This window comes from Lepidothrix coronata, unplaced genomic scaffold (assembly GCF_001604755.1).
Source record: "Lepidothrix coronata isolate B3197 unplaced genomic scaffold, Lepidothrix_coronata-1.0 Scaffold108, whole genome shotgun sequence".
NCBI lineage: Eukaryota > Metazoa > Chordata > Aves > Passeriformes > Pipridae > Lepidothrix > Lepidothrix coronata.
This window is the reverse complement of record NW_016690288.1, coordinates 846439-866138: the sequence shown is the minus strand read 5'-3', so window position 1 is coordinate 866138 and position 19700 is coordinate 846439. Positions and strand designations below refer to the sequence as shown.

Below are 19700 nucleotides of genomic sequence, written 5' to 3'. Positions count from 1 at the left end.
AAGAGGATCCAGATTCACAAAGAGGATCCAGATCCACAAAAAGAGGATCCAGATCCACAAAAAGAGGATCCAAATCCACAAAAAGAGGATCCAGATTCACAAAAAGAGGATCCAGATCCACAAAAAGAGGATCCAGATCCACAAAAAGAGGATCCAAATCCACAAAAAGAGGATCCAGATCCACAAAAAGAGGATCCAGATCCACAAAAAGAGGATCCCAGTTCTCTTGCAGGGAGAGGATCAACTGACCCAAACAAAGACCTGTCCCAACAAGAAGCTTCCAGAACCACCAGGCTGGTTATTAACTAGCACTAAACCAGGGCCAGGCTGTGGTGAGAGAGGGTTCAGAGACTGTTGTGCTCATGTCTCCTCTCCTGCAGAAAATTTCCAGACCTTCCTCCCTTCCACACAACAAAAACCTCCAAACCTTCCTCCCTTCCACACAACAAAACCCTCCAAACCTTCCTCCCTTCCACACAACAAAACCCTCCAAACCTTCCTCTCTTTCCCCCTTCTCATAATTCACCTGGAAACACGAAAAGAATCAGTTTGGGAGCGAAACCTTTGCCCCTGGGGAGGCTGCAATCGGCTCCCCCAGCACTGCGGGAATGGGGGGACGACAAAGTCAACACTGAGAGGTTTAAACGAGCGACCAGCTGAGGGCAGAGGTGCGGGAGAGGCTTTGTGCCATCACCCCCACACCTCCCAGCCCGTCACACCGACCCCCCCTGCTGTCCCGGCTGCTCAAACACAAAAAGCTCGGGTTCCTCTCTTTCTGCAACACTTGGCTCGTGTTTTTCTGAGCAGAACACGAGAAGATCACAAAGAACTAACTGGTGGTGCTCTTTGTTGGCAGGGAGGGGAAAAAAAAAGCCTCCCTCAGCTTTTAGCTGAGCTGAAGAGCACGGCCAGGCCGGGAGGAAATGTTCTTGTGCATCCCCTTCACACATTTCCCTGCTCTCCTTTTCTCCTCCACTCACAACTGCTGTTTGCTTATTGAGTGTGTCTGGAGGGGAGTTTTCTGAGCTTCTGTTCATTTACTCGTGTCCAGTTCCCTTCCCAGGCATAAATCAGGCAGGGGGACAGCAGCAGCAGCGATTCCTGGCACCCCCAGCACGCTGAGCAAACATCCGAGTTCCGAAAACAATATACAATGGATTATTCATAACAGGCCCAGTGCGTCACCCAGGAGTAATTATAAACATGAAATCTATCAATAATGACCATTTTTACAGCGGATTTAACAAAGTAACACCCTCCAAACAGCCTCTTGGTTACGTATCATTAATGAAATGCCAAAACATTTAGGGTTTTTAGCGGGACAATTAATTACTCCCAGTAAATATGGGAGTCCTCTCCTATAAAATAGGCTTTTAGACATCTGGTGAGGGTTGGGTTTTTAAAAGCAAGAGCTGATGGTTCCTGCAGAAAGTTCCCTGGGAGCTCTGAGAACTGGAGCCACCAACACGTATAAACGAGCAGAAGGTAATTAAAGAGATGAGGGCACCCATAACTCTCATATAAATTGAGGTGGATCTCAGTGCAAGATTCCAACCAGGGCACACTCCAAGCACTTCCCCACTGCAAACATTCAGGGCTATTAATTTCCTTGGAAAAGTGTCTTCAAGCACACAGGATGGCCCAGCTTTAGAGGAGGGTCCAGGTGTACAGTGAGGATCTGGATTCACAAGGAGGATCCAGTTTGACAAAAAGAGGACCCAGATTGACACAAAGAGGATCCAAATTCCCAAAGAGAATCCCAGTTCTCTTGCTGGGAGAGGGTCAGCTGACCCAAACAAAGACCTGTCCCAACAGAAAGCTTCCAGAACCACTTCCAGGCTGGTTATTAACTAGCACTAAACCAGGGCCAGGCTGTGGTGAGAGAGGGTTCAGAGACTGCTGTGCTCAGGATTTCTCTCCTGCAGAAAACTGGGAGTATCAGCTGCCTCTGGACACACAGGACTTGCAGCACTACTGGCAAATGTGACCTGGGAATGAATCCATTCATCTGTCTATCCATTGTCCATCCAGAGCAGCTGTTTAACACCAACCACTGCACTATTTAGCTGTTTATGGCAAGAGTTTGTAACTAACCCCCAAACCTCAATGACCCCCCTACATGTGCATCCACTGGGAGTGGATGGACCTTCTCCAAGGGGTAAGATTTGGGAAGCACTTGGATTCAGCCAGATCTGAGCATGTGCTGGAGCACCTCATCATCCACAACCTTAATTCCCAAGTCTATATAAGTCTGTGCTTCTTTCCTTGCAAGCTCCTGGTCTTTGGAAGATTGGGAATAGTAAAGCTGCTCCCAGAAACCCAAACGCTCATTTCCTGCCGGAGCACAATATTTAGCTCTTGGGGTGGCACAAATTACAGCATCCTTATTTTTATTTCAGCATTTATTTGCAGGAAATGTACAACAGAAACCTGATGCTGGCTGGATTTTAAACCCACAAGCACTCTGTAAACAAGCTCGACCCAGAGAGATTTACATGTTTCTTCTTGAAACATAAGGAGAAGCAGCGAGGCTGAATAATTGGAAACAGTTCTGGAGACTTCATTTGCTTGTTTTTTCCTGGGATTCGCTTTTGGGGCTGGCTGTTCCCAACCTTAATACCTGGCAGGGTTGATCAACTAGTTGGAATCTCATTTCCATAGTAGTTGATGTGCCAGGGGGAAATCAGTGCCCTGGAAGAGGTCAACAATATGCAGGGGGAAAAAAGAGTGTGGAGAGGCCATTTTTCTTCAACTGCCGCTTCTAAAAGGGGTCAGAGCAGAGTATCCAAGATCAAGGCTGAATATATAAATATGCCTCAAAGAACACATTACTGTGACATCCCTGGGAGCCTCTGGATCCGTCCTCAAACCCTTTGAGAAGGTGCCAATCAGCAGCACAAACACGCCCAGGTTTTAAACACGTGCCCATGGGACACTCTTCCCCCTCAGGAGCCACAGCCACTCCAGTTACCTGCAGCGGGACAGGGTGGGGGCAGCAGTGCTCCCCTGAGCTGTGTGCTCAGCTGTTTGAGGCTTTGTAGGGTGAGGGGACCCCTCAAACCCTTCTGGGATCTGGGCAAACAGCCCCAGTCCTGCAAACAGAGGAGGGTGCAGAGGAGCTCATTAAAGAGGATCCTCGTCTTCAGGGAGGCTCTGCCCTACTGACCTGTTTGCAGGATCAGGCCTGGGCAGGGAGGAGCCCAAACCCAGGGAATTTGGGTTAGGAAGGAAGGAAGCCAAAGTGGAGCTGGTACAGGACGTCAGTGGCGGCCGTTCCCTCGACTGGACAATGTTCCAGCTCCTCGGGCTCGCTCACATTAATGGTTAATGTGCCAGCACCCAGGATAAAGAGTTTCCCAAGGAAACTGTTGGCACACGGAGCTCTCCTTGCACACACATGCCCACAGCACTGGCACCTGTGTCCTCCCACACGAGTGTCCTCCAGGACCTGAGTGACCACAGGCAAACCCAGCAGCGATTTGAAAGGCAAAGCAGCCTCATTTGGGGGCTTGGTGCATTTCTAACTATCCAACCCCCTTCTGCAGAGACCACGGAGAAGGACTTCAATAAACAGGAGGGGAAGGAAAAGGGCTGGCTCAGAAAGCCCTGAACCTGCAGCTCCCCCAGCGCCGCTGGGCATCGCTCACTGCTGGGGTTCAGACACAAACCTGGCAGCTTCTGCCCCTTGTCACCCCACTTTCAACCTCAGGAGACACCCCCTGAAGCTGCTGAGATGCCAACAGAGCGGGGGAAGGTTACAGGCAACAAACAGCACGGGTCCAAACCCCCCACCCAGGTTAAATGGCTCGATAACGGCTGGAAAAGGGAGGTCTGAGCTGCCTGGAAGCCTCAGCTGTGAGCAGACCTGAGGACAACATGCAGTGCAGATGTTTAAGGGTTTCTTTTATCATGCTGTAAAAATGTATATGCAATCATGCCCAGCAAGCCTCCACAAGCAGATATTAAGTTCAAGGAATGAGAGGGCAGTTTTAGAACCACCCACTGAATTCGTCCACATTTTCCATGTCCTGCCCGTGGACTTCAGGTTCAACAGAACCAAATCCAGACTGTGGCTTTTATTGCCACTGCTTAATGCCTTTATTCTAAGAAACATTTTCACATTTTAGTGCTTTTATCAAAGTAGGCTGCATTTAATTAAAAGCAGACCTGTAAAGCAGTTTGTTTCTATTGCCCTCTTTCCATGGTAGCTCAAGAACTATTGCATAATACCCAGCATTTACTTTAGTTTTGTGCTTACACTTTTGACATTAACCACATTCAGAGGTTAAAAAAACAATGAAACCCTCCCAGCCTTGCAGAGCTTCTCCATATGATCAATCCCCCCAGTTAAGTGCTGAATTAACCAATGTATCTTAGCTGGGGACTGTATAAAACTGAGTAAAACTGACTCATAAAAAAATCCTTTCGGTTTACCTTAAGAAGGCACCTGGTTAAAATGAGCGCTCTCAGACCCTTTCAGCATCCCCAACATTTGCTGAAAAGGCTCTGCCTGGTCCGTTTTCCATCTCCTAACAGCTTGCCTGCCATATTTCATGCCGGATCAATAAGAGTTCCATGTGCACAAATGGGCTAAAAGGGTGTTTGCTGGTATTTCTAAGCCCAGCAGTTTCTCAGTGGGCTTTTTGTCCGGTTCACGACAACTCTGGAAGGTAAAACATGCACAACACCATCATCTTGCTATGGGTCAAGCCAGGCTTTTAAAGCAAAACACAATGAGAAGACTTGCATTGCAGTTGAACTTACAGGGGGAGGTTTTCTGGAGGCTGTGGGAGACGCACAGGACCAGCCATTTAAAGCCCGACACTGGGCTGGGCTTTGGGCTGAGGGAGGAAAGCCTGGACAAGCAGCCACCAAAATGTTGTTTGGAAATCCATCTATATTTATGTATCTATCTATCATGATCTCAGCACAATCCTCCAGCACATTATGATTGGACAAAACCTGCATGACAATGAAGAGTGTGAGTTTGGAGCGAGGAGGCACGACCCCGACTCCCCACCCTGCCGAGACAGGGCAGGAAGGAGGTTTTGGTTAAATTTGGGCCAACTATTTCCCTTCAAGTGGGTTTTTTGCTTCCCCCCTCCCCTTGCAAGCCAAGTTTTGCCCTGGGATTCCACAGCAGGGCTTGCAAAGTGCTTTTGTTCCCTGCTGAAATCCGTCTGCGGGATCGAGCCCCGGCCTGATCCTGCCCCACCGGAAAGTTAAGGGAGGTGTTGTGAGAACCAGGTGAGGTCTGCACACCACTGAGGACACAGGAGCAGAGCCCAGCTCCTGCAGGGCAGACCCCTCCCTGCAGAGACCCCTGAAGTCCTTACACCACCTGGAAGCTTCACCTGGAGCAGGATTTGGCTGGGATCCACCACCCTTCCCCATCCCTCACCTCCCGATCAGATTCTGCCCGGAGACACACAGACCACTTCCCTGGAGCCAGAGCAGAGCCTTTATCTACAGGTGCAGTGCAGAGAGGATTTGGCTACAGGTCCAGTGCATCCTCTGAGGAAACAGTTAAGCCCCCACCAGGACTCCCAAAACTGCAAAGATGAACCTTCCCCTACCAAACCCTTCCCAGAAATAAAGTCCCAGCGCACGCACACGCAGGTCAGGGCACATGCAAGGACCCTCTCCCTCCCCAGAAGAAGCCAGCTGGAATATTCCTTGATAAAAAGATGGCATTGGGAGCTCTTACCTGATAAAATCTGTATTCCCAGCTACCAGCACACCTACAGCACCAGGCTCTCATGGGGCATCACGCAAGGGTGCAACAGCAGATTGGTGCAGGTCATGGAAGTTTACAGCCAGAAGCAAAAAAAACCCAGCCCAAAACAACCCCAAAAAATCCCCCAAAAGCCACAACATGACCCAAATGATAGCCCTGCAACGGCTGTCTCGTTACAAGCAAGCTGAGATGAAGGAGGGGTTTTTACTTGCTCTGAGGCATCATATGGAGCTTAATCACAGGCAGTTACGTATATGGTTCTTTTGGCCTTCAATCAAGTGTGTCATTTCGGTGGCAGCTGCCTACGTGATGTAAGCAACCTGGGCATCCAGTCCTTTGCCAATCACGGCCTGGTGCAGCTATTTTACAGCTGAACAATGGGGGAATTCGATTTCCCAGGCACCGAGCAGATCCTCTTGGAGTCCGGCAAAGCCACACAGGATCACACACCTCTCCTCCCGCGGAGTTCCAGGCAAGCCCAGCCCGGCCAGAGCTCAGCGAGCCGCTCCCAGCGCCGCTCCCGTCCCGCTAGCATTCCCGACGGAGCCCATCTGGATCCTGACGACTTCCAACACTCTCCAAAAGCCACTGAGAGACAAAGCTTGTGAGGCACCCGGCGAATTAGTGCGACACAGCGCGGCGGGTGCTCGGGGGGAGGCGGCTGCTCCACGGGAAACACTCAAACTTGGTGGGTGGAAAAGGTCTGAGCTGCTGGTGAGTAACAGGAGGAACAGCTCACGCTCAGGACGCAGCGGCAGCTCAGCCACCCTCAGAGCAGCCCTTCGGTGGGGAAATCGGGAGGCAATCGCTGCAAATCAGGTGTTAAACCTGGGCTTGAAATTAGAGCTGAAATAAAAGCGGGCTGGGCTGAATAAATTACAGCTCCGAGCAGGGGCTGGGTGACAGGCAGGACTCGCTCCGGGAGCCTTTTGGTTGCCGACAGCGGCATCAGGAGGTGTTTGGGGCCAAAGTCCTCTGTCGAGGACGTTTGTTGGTTTTGACAGATTCATTAGGACCCATCTATTCAAACAGATGGCGGCTGCTCCCTCTGCTCTGGGCTCTCCATTCCTGTGGAACTCCACGGGAGCAGGACACCGCATAGACACCGAGCTCTCATTACATCACCCACGGCGCGAACCGGGAGAGGGCCAAGAAATTAGGAAAAAAAAGGTTTTCTGGGCAGCAAAAGTGCTGTTCTGCTGCTCCATGGCAACTCCACAAACACCCGTGTGTGCGCCCACAGCCGCACACAGCCCAGGAGAGGGGAGGGAAAACCGGGAATTAGCCGCACGCGCCAGGGGAGGGGGTACCGAGTGTTCCCGCCTGGAGGGGACGAGCATCCCGAGCATCCACACCCGCAGACCCCCCGTGGCCGCCCGCGGACCCCGCTGTGCCCCGCAGGGGACGGCGCAGCTCCCGCCCCGTCTGAGCGCGCTGGGAGGGTGGGATGAACCCCCCAACAGGTCGGTCCCCGCTGGAGCCCCCCAGCCGGGCAGGGGAGGGCACTGCGCTGGCACAGCCGGCTCCCTCCCAACCCTCCCCTCCCCGCCTGGGGGGCACCCGCTGCTCCCCATCCTTCGCCACCTCCTCGACTCACCTCTCCACCCGCCGGCTCCTCCGCCACAGGTTTGCTCGGCTCCACTATCCCCCCCCTCCCCACTCCAGATCTCTCCTTTAGCCGACTTACTCAAAGGAGGGAGGAGGCACAGAGAGAGAGATCTGGGCGGCGAGGATGGCGGAGAGAGAGAGAAAAAAAATATATATATATATATATAAAACCCCCACGAAAACGGATGGAATCGAAGAAAACAAGCGAAGAGACGAAAGGCGAAGAGGGGGTGCTGGCGGAGGAGGAGGAGGGGTGCGGCGCGGCGCGGCAGCCCCGGCTCAGCGCCCCATGGCCCCCGCAGCCCCCCGAGCGCAGCCCGAGCCCCGCCGCGCCGCGCCGCGCTCCCCCCGGCACCCCCGGCCAGGGCGGCGGCGCAGCGCCCGGCTGGGACCACCCTCCGCCGCGGCCAACCTTGCGGCAGGGCCCCCCCTCCATAACCCCTTCATCGCCGCTGCCTCGGTGCCGGCCGCCCCCTCCTCCCCGTCCTCCAGCCCCGAACCCCCCCGGGGATGCTGCGCGCACCGGGAGGCTCCGGCCCGCCCCGCTCCGGCCGCCCCTCCGGGCAAAGGCACGACCCCAAGGATCGCGGGGGCACAGAAGGTGCCCAGGGGGACCCACAAGGAGCGGCGAGTCCGGCCCTGAGCCCTGCACGGGCCCATCGCAGGGGTCACACCCCGTGCCCCAGAGCATCGTCCAAACGCTCCTCGAGCTAAACCCCGGGGAGGAATCGCTCCTGTGGGGCTGAGCCCCTCGGGAAGTTGGCTCTCCAAAGGCTCTCCAGGTCTCTTCTTGGCAGGGAGAGGGGTTCGGCTGCCAGATCCTTTTTTTAGAATCACAAAATCATTAAGGTTGGAAAAGACCTCCAGGATCATTAAGTCCAATGATTAACCCAGCACTGCCAAGCCCACCACTAAGCCATGTCCCCAGGTGCCACATCCACACATCTTTTGAACACTTCCAGGGATGATAACTCCCCTGGGCAGCTGTGCCAGGACCCAACCATCCTTTCCATAAAGAAATTTTTCCTAATATCCAACCTGAACCTCTCCTGGTGGTTCTTCTCATCACTTGTTCCCTGGGAGCAGAGCCCGACCCCCCCCCAGCTCCCCCCTCCTTGCAGAGCCAGAAGGTCCCTCCTGAGCCTCCTTTTCTCCAGGCTGAGCCCCCCCAGCTCCCTCAGCTGCTCCTGCTGCTCCAGCCCCTTCCCCATCTCTGTTCCCTTCCCTGCACACCCTCCAGCCCCTCAAGACCTTTCTTGAAGTGAAAAGCCCCAAACTGAGCCCAGGATTGGAGGTGGTGCCTCAGCAGTGCCAGCACAGTGACCTCACTGCCCTGGTCCTGTTGGCCACACTGGGGCTGATATAAGCCACAATCTCTTGGACTTCTTGGCCAACAGCAGTGGAGGAGAAGAAACCCCATCTGCACATGTGTCCTGGGTGTCTCCCTGAACCCAGTGTCCCCCCCAGCCTGCCTGACCCTCTCTTTGATGCTGGAGGCAGAGGAGCAGAGCAGGGAGATCCAAATCACTGATTCTGACAAGTCCAGAGAGTCCTGGGCTTCTCCATCACGAAAGAACAAGTGCCTGAAGGAATGCACTTCTCCTGGCTTGCTGAGCACCTCCTTGGGCTTCTCAGCTGAGCTGGAACTCCCACCACAACCTTTCCCTGCTGCAGTCACCTTCAGTGTGTTCCCAGAGCTCCGAGGATCTTGCTTGACTCTCCAGTCTCTTTGGGAATGCACCCGAGGCACACGCTCCTCGGGTCACTGAGCCCTCCAAATGTGGGGAGAGCTGCACCAGAGGGGGGAAATTCAGCCAATTCAGCCAATTTGGGTTAAAAACATGGCGAGCTGCTGTGCTGGGAGAGCAGCTGACTGTAGGAGAGTCTTAATGGGAACCCAACACATCTAAAATTGCCTCAATTGGATCTGGAAAACAGCCTGGAGAGACACCCGTCACCGACAGCAACACTCCCACAGTCGTGTAAGGCATCAAACAAAGCCTTCAGAGTGTGGATTTTATGGCTCAAAGGTGTTTAATTCACATCTTGTCTCTGTTGTACTTTTCTGATGTAAAATCCTTCCCGTTTCCCTCCTTTCAGCCTCGTGGGTCACAGTGTTCCCCACGCTGGGATTTTACCATCAGAAGGAACATGATCTCCAGCTCAGGAACCAGGGGCAGAGGGATTTTTGCTTGCTCTGCTCCCTGTGTGAATACAAATCCCATCCCCATTGGAATTAAACTCTTTGTGCTTCACCAGCTCAGCTGTCCTGCCCAAGGGAGGCATTTCTGCATCCTGATGCCCCTTGCCCAGTGCCTGGACACTCCCTGCTCCCCAGGTCCTGGGCCTGGATGGAAATTCAGGAATTTAACCATGGTCCAAGTCCCTTATAAACCCTCAGGCCTGGTTAAAACCCGCAATTTAACCATTTTTATTAATTTATTTGCATTTCTATGCCCAGCAACCTGGCCCTCAACAGCAGCAGTGGAAGGTGAATGATGGGACCAAATGTTTCTTCAGGATGAGACTCACATCAATCTCTTCTCATCCTTTTACTTATTCATTTCTTTGTTTTTATCTTGATCCATTAGGAAACTTTCACCTGCCACTCCCTGAGCTCCATCTGGGCTGCTCATGGGAGTGAAGCGGGGGCCAAACCCCTCATTTGTGAGCATTATTCCCTGCCTTTAGCTAATTTCCTTTCCTCCAGCTCTGGAAAATATCAACCCAGAAAGGTTCCAACATTCATGGCTGAAAACAGTAGCTGGAAAATCCATTAAGTTTATATATTTATTATTAAAAATCGTTAAACGACCGAGTCCTCATTAATCCCTAAATAGATCCAGGATCTCTCCAAACTTGTGTCCACATAAATAAGAGCAGCCCATGGCTCTTTTCTCTTGGTTTTTTTTTGTTAAAATACCGCTCTGATGGTGTCACCCCCTCTGTTTTGTTAGGATACAGAGCTGATGGTGTCACCCCCTCTGTTTTTAGGACGTCCTGGGTGCCACGGCAGCTCCAGGGGGGGCGGTGGGAGAGGGAAGGAAAGGGCTGCCTCAGGAACGAGCCCTGTGAGATTCACATCACCCTCCTGAAAATGATACAGTGAGAGACAATATAATACCAATGTGACAAAGCATCACACAGGAGAATTATGCCAGGCAGGGCAGGTTGGTGGCTGGTGGGGACCGGCCGGAGTTGTCACCGCCAGCGCCGAGCTGTCACTCTGATAACAAGTGGATTAGCCCTTGATGTAATTTGCTATCAAGCTGTTGCACACCAGTCAGGCTGATGGAATTTGGGTCCCTCCCAGCTCGCAGGGAGCTGCTCAGCAAACCCACAGCCACAGAGGCAGGGCAAGGGCTTCGTTTTGGGATCTGGAGCGAACGCGCCGTGAATCGGCAGCAGTGAATTGGGTGTCCAAGGGGAGGCAGGGCAAGCCAGGGGATGGTTTTAGAAGAGGCTGGTGCCTTCAAAATATCCCTTGTGTCTTAATGTGAGGCCTGTGGGGTCAAACTTAGAGGTCCCTCAGATAAGAAAGTCCTCAGTTGGGTTTAAAGGGCTTTGCTTTGCCCTCTGCAATGAAACCTCGGGAAGGTCCATGGAAGCAGGAGGTCTGCAGTCACCCCCTCAGTGCTGGGCAGGGGGCTCTGTCCAGTCCAATCTCAAATATCCTGAGAAACAGCCACTCCCCCACTCCCTGGGGAGGGTCCAGAAGCATTTCCCAGTCTAATGGGTCTCACGAGTGGGATAAGTTTCTCAACTTCCAGCCTTCATTTTTAGTATTGCTTCATTTCAGCCCATTATTTCTGATGAAACGCTTTGTGGAAGGCACACAATTGCTCCCTAGCCCGGGTTTTCATGTTTTAATGATGGTTAATTATTCCAGGAGAAACTTTTATTTTTACTTCTTTTATCCGGCTCCTTTTCTCTCCGGCTGCTTTATCCTGAAGTTTAATTAGCGCGTTTCCGAACGGAATATCGAGATTAAATCACCGCTGAGCCAGCTCTGCTCCAGGATTTATGATCACTGAGCACAGCTTTTATTGGACCTGCCAACTCAGGCAACTGATTTATTGATCAGTGGGTTTTTTGGGCCTGGGACGAGCCAGTTTGGACCACAACGGACTCGGGAAAACAGGCCAGGGTCTCCCAGAGATCCTGCCCTTCCTCCCCGCCCTGCAGTGAGGAAGAGGAGGGATGAAGGTGCTGATGATGAGGGTGGGGAGGCCCTGGCACAGGCTGCCCAGAGAAGCTGTGGCTGCCCCTGGATCCCTGTAAGTGTCCAAGGCAAGGTTGGAGCACCCTGGGCTAGTGGAAAGTGTCCCTGCCCATGGCAGGGGGTGGGACTGGATGAGCTTTAAGGTCCCTTCCAACCCAAACCATTCCTGGATCCTCCAGACCCCAGGGAGGGTATCACACACCCCAGCAGCAGGTCTGGGCTGCAGCAGCACTGGCGGATTTGCATCTCCAGCCCCACCATCTGCTTGGCTCCAAGGTTTCAGCTCAGCCTATTAGGGAGATTGGGGCTGGCTGCAAACATCAGATGTAGGCACAGGTTTGGCTCCAGTCCATCCCCAAACGCCAAGATTTTGATTTGAGCTCATCTGCAAATGCTAAAAAAGCTTCAGCTTTGCAACAGAGTCCACCCTAGTGGAGCTCATTGAAATGAGACCTTCAGGAAGGGGAAAAAAAAAAAAAAAACCAACCCAGAACTCCTTTTAATTGCATTATCTCAACAAAACTCAAGCTTTAGACAAATGTGATCACACCCAAAAAAACCTACTTGCTCCCAGCTGAGAGGCCAAACACTTGTGGCTTCTCTGGGGCCAGAGAATATGCTGTCAAGGGGAATGTGAGCTGACACCCTTCCCTGCCAGAAGGCTCCCCATCCAGGGAGGTTCATTCCCCAAAAAACCTCAACAGAAACGCCCGTGTGCAGGAGAAAAGCCCCTCCTGCTCATAAGCAGCCTGCTTTTCCTCTTTTTATTCCTCCAGAGCAGCTCTGGCACGTCAGGCCATGAAAATGGAGAAGGTTTCAGCCCTTTGAGCCCACAAAAAGCAGCCAAAGTGTCTGCATGGGCAGAGAGCCCCAAAGCAAACCCAAGAGAACTCCCGACAAGTTCCAGCAGCGAGGGCTTGGGGTGGGGGGGAAGGAGGGGCTTTTTTTGGTGTGTGTTTTGTTTTGCTCTTCGAAAGATAGCCCTGTAATTTAATGACTCATACGTTCTCCAGCCTTTGTTGCTTTTCATTTTCAACATCTTTAAGCTGTTTGTGGAGAACAGGGCTTATTTTTAGACTTCCCATCAGGCAGAGACGTTCGAGCTGGTTCAGGGGGGAAAAGCTCCATTGAGACTTTTGTGTCTGGGGTGTTAATGGGCAAATTTCCTGGCATTTTCTTTCTTCCCCTACTATTTCTTTCTTTTTTTTTCCCTACTATTTCTTTCTTCTCCTACTATTTCTTTCTTTTTCCCTGCTATTCCCTCTGACTCAGGATCTGGGCGGGGGTTTTCGGGCTGTGCCCTGTGCTGTGAGTGGGGTGTCTCAGGGGCCACCTGAGCAAAAAGCCAACATATAGCAGGGCATGAAGAACAAAAGGGACCCCCCAGGACCTCTAATCACCTTCCTCCCTCTTCATCAAACCTACAAACCTCAATCCAAGCCCCAGAAAGCCTGTCCAGAAAATTGAATTTTCAGAAAATGGACAAAACAGAAGGTGTTTTTCGAGTCAATTCATAGATTTGGAGGGTTGCTTTATGAAGTCTAACACCTCCTCCTTCCAGTTTGCAGCTCGAAATTCTTTTGGAGGAGCCTTAAAATGAAAACGAGAGGAAATTTCAAAATGAAAATTGGCTCTGTAGCACTCCAGGCCAGGCCTCTGATTAAAAAAAAAAAAAGCCAAACCAAAGCCCAGTCCTGCCATCCTGCCTGCTTCTCTTTCCTTTTTTTTTTCCTTCTTTTTAATTCTAATTAACTCAATCGACAACAGAAAGGCCTCAAATGAAAACCACGCAGTCCCCAAACATCTCTGAGCCTCCAGATGTGAATTCTTTCATCCTCCCACCTTCTGCTGGCAGCACCACTGGGCACTGGCTGTGCCCCTTCACCCGGGGCACAAAATGAGAGCAGGAGACACAGAGGTGGGACACGGCAAGAGGTGGATCCAACCCATACCTGGAAATGCACTTGGGATCACACAGAGCTGATGTTGAGCTCTCAGGGCACGTCCTATGGACTCTGCTTTGCCCTACAGGGATATTTGGGGTTTACCACTGGGACAGGAGGACCCACCACCCCACACGTCCCTCGGTGCCAGTTCACTCTGCACTGGCACAAACTGGGTGCAGCCCCAGAGCAGCTGCCAAGAAGTAGCTCCCACTCCCAACCCAACCCCAGGATCAGCTCCTTGGCCAGCTCCAAGGAGCCTTTTCCAGGACACATTTGTAATTTTGCTGAAAGCCTCAGTCCTAATGGATGGTTGGAAATGCTCCACAGCTCTCTGGCTGTCACTTCCCAGGTGTCACAGGCAGGTCAAGCCACTCTGTTTCCATCCTGCTGCCTCCTCCCGCCATCATCAGCCTCGAGAGCAGGTTGGGAGGTTCCTGGGTCGTGTTTTACATCCTTTCAGGGCTGCACAACCCAAATCAGCACAACCATGAGCCCAGTGCAGAGCTCTCTGCTCTGCCCAGTACCAGCCCAGGGCTTCATGGCTGGACAAAGGCCTCAGCATCCTCTGGAGGAGCTGCCACCATCTCCCACCACTTAATTCCATGCAAGATACTGCACCTTCTTCCATTTCCCACCACCCCTTAAATCTTGTGTCATGATTTATAATCCACAGAATCATGGAATGCTTTGGGTTGGAAGGGTTAAAACTCATCTCATCCCACTCCCTGCCACAGGGACACCTTCCACTAGCCCAGGCTGCTCCAAGCCCCATCCAACCTGGCCTGGAACACTTCCAGGGATGGGGCAGCCACAGCTTCTCTGGGCAACCTGTGCCAGGGCCTCCTCACCCTCACAGCCAACAATTCCTTCCCAATATCCCATCTAACCCTGCCCTCTGGCAGTGGGAAGCCATTCCCTGTGGGAATGGCTGAATCACCAGTTGGGCTGGTTGATCTTTGAGGTCCCTTCCCCCCCAAACTGTTCTGTGATCCTGTTTTTGGGGAGCAGCAGTTCTCTCAGGATGGCAAACCCAGGGTAGAAGTGAGTGAAGCTGCTTGGGCTGAGGGATGAACATCCTTCCTCCATCTCTCCTTGGGTGGGAGGAGGTCCCAAGAACCTGCAGTTTGGGGGATGTTCGAGCTGCCAAACTGGCAAATTGTGCTAGGGCCTCACCACCCTCCCCAGGAAGAATTCCTTCCCGATGTCCCACCTAACCCTGCTCTGTGGGCAGTCTAAAACCATTCTCCTTGTCCTGTCACTCCCTGCTAAAATCAAGGAGGTTGTTTTGCTGCACCTCAAACCTCCCGTGAAGCTCAGGGAAAGCAGGAGGGAACCCCTGGGACAGACCCGGCGGGACGGGGCCCCTCGAGCCCTGGGGAAGCAGGTCCAGCCCTGGTGGGCTCCCATCACACCAAGGCCCCGGTGGGAACAACCCTCCAGGACTTTGCTGAGCTGAACTAACCCTCCAGCAGTGGCTCAGAGGCAGCACCTCGAGAGGAGCTGGCTCAGGGACCGACGGGCACGAGGGCAAACGTGCCCAGGCTGGAGGGTGGGCGGTGTCAGAAGAGGAGTTTGTCCTGTTATTTATCGTGCCAGGTGCCCCAGCACTCGATCCACAGACCTGAGCCATCAGCTGGGAGCACCTGTCAAAGGAGTTGAGTAATTTTCCAGTTTCTGGGTAGAATAACCGGAGACAATACGGCTGATTTAATCAGGAAGTGCTTAGTTCCAGAAACGGAGTGGCTTAAAAGAAAATCTCCCTGTATTGTTTTTTTTTGTTTAAATAAAAGCCTTTCTGCCTTAGATTTAACCCAGAAAAATGCTCCTCAGAACATGCATTGCAGTGCAGGTTTAGCCAAGTTCATGGAGAAAAGCAGATAAACACTCTGTCCTCCTGCATGTCCACAGGAGACAAATTCCCCATCTAGAAAGCCCAATAAAAATGGAACTCTTTTATAACAACTGCATTCCCTGTATATTGTCTCTCTGAGAAAAAAAAACGTTAGTGACTTTGAAGTCCTCCAATGCCATCGAGAACATGGTTTTTTTCTCCCAAAGTGTCTCCAAAGTAGCAAAAAATATGAAAAAATTAATGACTGCTAACAGCTGAAACAGATGGTCTGCTGCGAGTCCCCACAGCCTCATGCAACTGTGAGTCAAGCCATTTTTCAAAATGGTGAAGAAAAAAAAGAAACAATAATTTAAATAAAATCAATTTCCAAGGCTACCAGGCTTCCAAAATTCCACTCGGACTTCCCAGAGGAGAGCCAGCAAAAAAAGGAGGGGCTGCTTTGGACCCACAGTGGTTTAGGGTGGTTTGGACCCTCAGCCCCAGAGTGCCCTTGCCCTCGTATCACGTGCGCGTGGATGGGGTGGGGATGTCTGAGTTCATCCCTGCGAGGTTTTGCTCCGGGATTTTAGCTCCAAATCCTTTTGGCTGTGAGATTCCCAACACATTCCCAGCCCCACCGCCATCCCCACCGCCCAGCCTTGGGAGCTGGCACCCCCCTCCTCCCAGCCCTGTGCAGGCAACCCCCGCCAGGGAGGGGGGATTTGAGAGGAGAAAAGCACTTGCCAGGAGGGAAACTCGGGTTGTCTCATCCTCTGCTGCGGCTCCTCCTTCTCCTTCTCCCCGGGAGACTCGTCCCCTCGGCCACCTTCATGCTTGGGCTGCCCCTCTCCTCGCTCCTCGATCAGCCCCATCAGGAGGGTGAGCTGGCGGGTTCTGGGCGCTGGGTGAGCTCATCATGGGGACATCAAAGCCCGGAGTGTGACTCTGGAAGGGGTGGACAGAAAAAAACTTCAGCGCAGGCACGGTCCCGCTTTATCATTTATTTAGAGCCCATCTCTCAATAATTCATGGCAGCCTTTCGGTGAGGAGCAGGACAACAATGGCAGCGTAGCCACATCTGGAACAGATGTTCAGCTCGAAATAAAAGCTGGCTTTGCAGAGAATGTGGAAATGCCGTGGGAATGCTGTGCTCCGGGACACAGCCCTGCTCCTGCCAGGGGGCAGGGGCGATTGGCTCGGGTGTTTTGCAGGGCAGGGTTGGCACAGATGAAGTGGAGCAGCCAGGGCTGGCTCCAGCTGCAGCCCAGACCTGCAGCATCCACAGGGACTGGCTCAGGAGCGCTGGGAAGATGCTGGCAAGGCACCTGTGATGCCGTGAGCCCAGTGCCACCAGTGCCAGCCTGGAGCACGGCAGCACAGAGTCCCTGCACAGCGTGTGCCCACCTCCCTCCCATGGGATATCTGGGTCACAGGATCTGCTGAGCTGGGAGGGACCCCCAAGGATCACGGAGTCCAACCCTCAACCCTGCTCAGGCCCAGCCCCAAGAGTCACCCCCTGTGCCCCAGAGGATCAGCCAAATGCTCCCTCAGCTGCTCCTGGTGCTCCAGCCCCTTCCCAGCTCTGTTCCCTTCCCTGGACACTCTCCAGCCCCTCAATGACTTTCTTGTCATGAGGGGCCCAGAACTGGACACAGGACCTGAGGTGCAGCCTCATACTCAAGATGTGGCCTCAATCTTTATGCAAGGCAGCAAAACAGGGATCCAAAGAAGAGCCACCCTGGTTAAAACCATCCTGAGCTGCTCAGGACCTTTCCCCATGTGGAGCCAGGAGTGCTCACTCTGGGATAGTGGAAGATCAGGAACAACCTCAAAAAAAATAAATCATCAAAAAGAAGACAGAAGGAAACCCTTTTTAAACCCCTGCCTAAGACACCTCCTCTGTCCTCCCCTCCAGCCCATCTCACACTGCCCCAGTGAGGCTGGGAACACTGAATCATGGAATGTGCTGAGCTGGGAGGGACCATCCAGTCCAACCCTCAGCCCTGCACAGGCCCAGCCCCAAGAGTCACCCCCTGTGCCCCAGAGGATCAGCCAAACCCTCCCTGAGCTCTGGCAGCCTTGGGGCTGTGCCCACTGCCCTGGGAGGGAGCTGGTGCAGCCAGTGCTCCCGTGCTCCAGGGATGTGATGCCACCACCTGGCACAGCACGAGGAGCCAGGGCCACACAGGTCCCTCTGCAGGGCACCCACCACAGGTACCCCCAACCTCCAAGACCCCAGGGAGGTGTCTCTTCTCCAGCCATGACACACAAGAGCTCTGAGTCTGACCCACACCTTGTGTGCCGTGTCCCTGAGCTCCAGTCCATCACCAGCATGGGCTGCCCTCCTTCCCCACCACCAGGGACACACCTCTCCTTTTCTGCATCCAGGACAAGCCACTGTGCCCATGCCAGGACCCTTCATGATCTTGGACTGGCTGACCCACCATCGTGATTCCTTTTGGGACCAGGGACAGCACCAGGGAATGTCTGGAGCTGTGTCAGGGCAGGCTCAGGTTGGATCTCAGCCAAAGGTTCTTCCCCCAGAGGCTGGTTGGGCACTGCCCAGGCTCCCCAGGGCAGTGGGCACAGCCCCAAGGCTGCCAGAGCTCAGAGAGGGTTTGGCTGATCCTCTGGGGCACAGGGGGTGACTCTTGGGGCTGGGCCTGTGCAGGGCTGAGGGTTGGACTGGATGCTCCTTGTCAGTCCCTCCCAGCTCAGCACATTCCATGATTTAATGCCTTCAGTCACCCTGCAACATCGAACAAACCCTCTCAGTCTCTCCTTACACTCTGAACAGGCCCTTTCCCCCTTGCCCTGTGCTGGCCCTGGTGCCCCCAGGTGAGGCACATATGCCCCTTGTCATCCTTCCTGTGCCAGCCCCGTGCCAGCCGCGGTCCTGCCGTGCCCCAGCCGTGCCCTCGCCGTGCCAGCCGCCGTCACCCCCCGCCCCTGCCATCTGTCACCCGCCGTCTGGCTCCTCTCCTCCCAACAGAGGAGGAGAACTCGAAGCAACAATTTATTTGCTGTTTTGTCTGTAATTGCACAGCACCCACAGCTCGAGCTCTGACCTCCAAGGTGTATTATTATTATTAATTCCAATTATTATTGTTATTCTCAACCCTCTGAGAGCACCTTCTCGATACAGTCCTAATTTTTTTTGGACTCTCTCCCTTATCTCTGTGTTTGGCAACACCTCCTCCATAGCTGAGCTCCGCTCCTTGGGCAATACAAACTCACAGATGACTTTCACTGCAGTTTTTCTCCCTAATAGTGGCTTGCTCCTGTTCTGAAAAGCGAACCTTGCACTTCACCCCTCCAGCCAACCACTTAAGGCCAGTGAAAAATTGCCTTTTTTTATTCCTAGATAATGACTGATCTCCCAGATTGGATAATGAAACAAGTAATGGCATTAGGGGCCCATTAATCAGTGGTGAGCGGTGAATAACACAGAGTACAAGGCTGTCAACTGCTCCTGAAGGACAAAGAAAGGGGAACTGTGGAGAAATGGGGAAAACACTCAAAATCTGGTCCGCCAGACTCCACGTTTCTTTTTTATTACCTTAAAGTGGCCAAGAATCAATTCTTTGCATGGGAGACCCAGACGTGTCACAGGTGTCCAGATTAGATATCAGCACTTAGGAGATTCCCAGTACATTCCAAATCCTGCTGGATTTCATATTTAGTAGGAACTGACTTCAATTCCTTCCTCTTCCTGCTACAGGATGTGAAAAAAGAAGGAAGAATCCAGGAGGGCCCTTCCCTACAGTCACATTAATGTTGGTGGTGGTGGAACACCAGGAGGACTTTCCCCCCATCAGCTCGTTCTGCCTTGAGCCATGTTTTCCCAGCAGCATTCCCAGGAGGAAAGGGCCCGTTGTGGTGGAAGAAGGGCTCACAGCCGTGGTGCCAGCGGGTGTGGAACGGGAGATGGTGCAGCAGAGCTCAGAACCAGCCCTGTGAGCAGAGTCACCCCTCAGGAGAGCAGCCAGGGGGCACCGGCAGGAGCACGGACAGCTCGGGCAGAGCAGAGGCTCAGCTGTCAGTCTGCCTCAGGAATGTGGTCCCCCTGGGCCCCGGGGCTTCAATCCATGTTCATGAACGTCTCTCCCAAGGGGCTACTCAGCTCTGTTTCACACAGCTGGTGACAGCCTCCCTCCAGCTCAGAATGCTGGAATTATCGAGATGGAAAAGCCCTCCCAGCCCATCGAGTCCAACCTGTGCCCCATCCCCACCTTGTCCCCAGCCCAGAGCACTGAGTGCCACCTCCAGGGATGGGGACTCCACCACCACCCTGAGAAGCTGTGACAGTGCCTGACCACCCCTTTCCAGGAAGAAATTTTTCCCAATATCCAACCT

The 19700-nt window shown here is 53.1% G+C and overlaps 1 protein-coding gene across 5 annotated transcripts in view; it reads right to left on the bottom strand.

Moving 5' to 3' along the window:
- CALN1 (calneuron 1) overlaps window positions 1–19700 on the bottom strand; it is a 160981-nt gene that overhangs the window by 124843 nt on the left and 16438 nt on the right. Inside the window, exons 1-2 of one of the 5 annotated variants that reach the window (XM_017824103.1) lie at window positions 7335–7595; window positions 5708–6325 (exon numbers count right to left, since the gene is read on the bottom strand). Coding sequence is in view for 1 of the 5 variants with exons in the window: in XM_017824101.1 (XP_017679590.1) it covers window positions 16089–16216 (128 nt within the window). In the remaining 4 variants the exon portion in view is untranslated. Of the gene's footprint in view, window positions 1–5707; window positions 6439–7334; window positions 7596–16088; window positions 16290–19700 lie in introns of those variants that run through there. The other 4 variants (XM_017824101.1, XM_017824105.1, XM_017824102.1 and 1 more) reach the window with 4 other exon arrangements.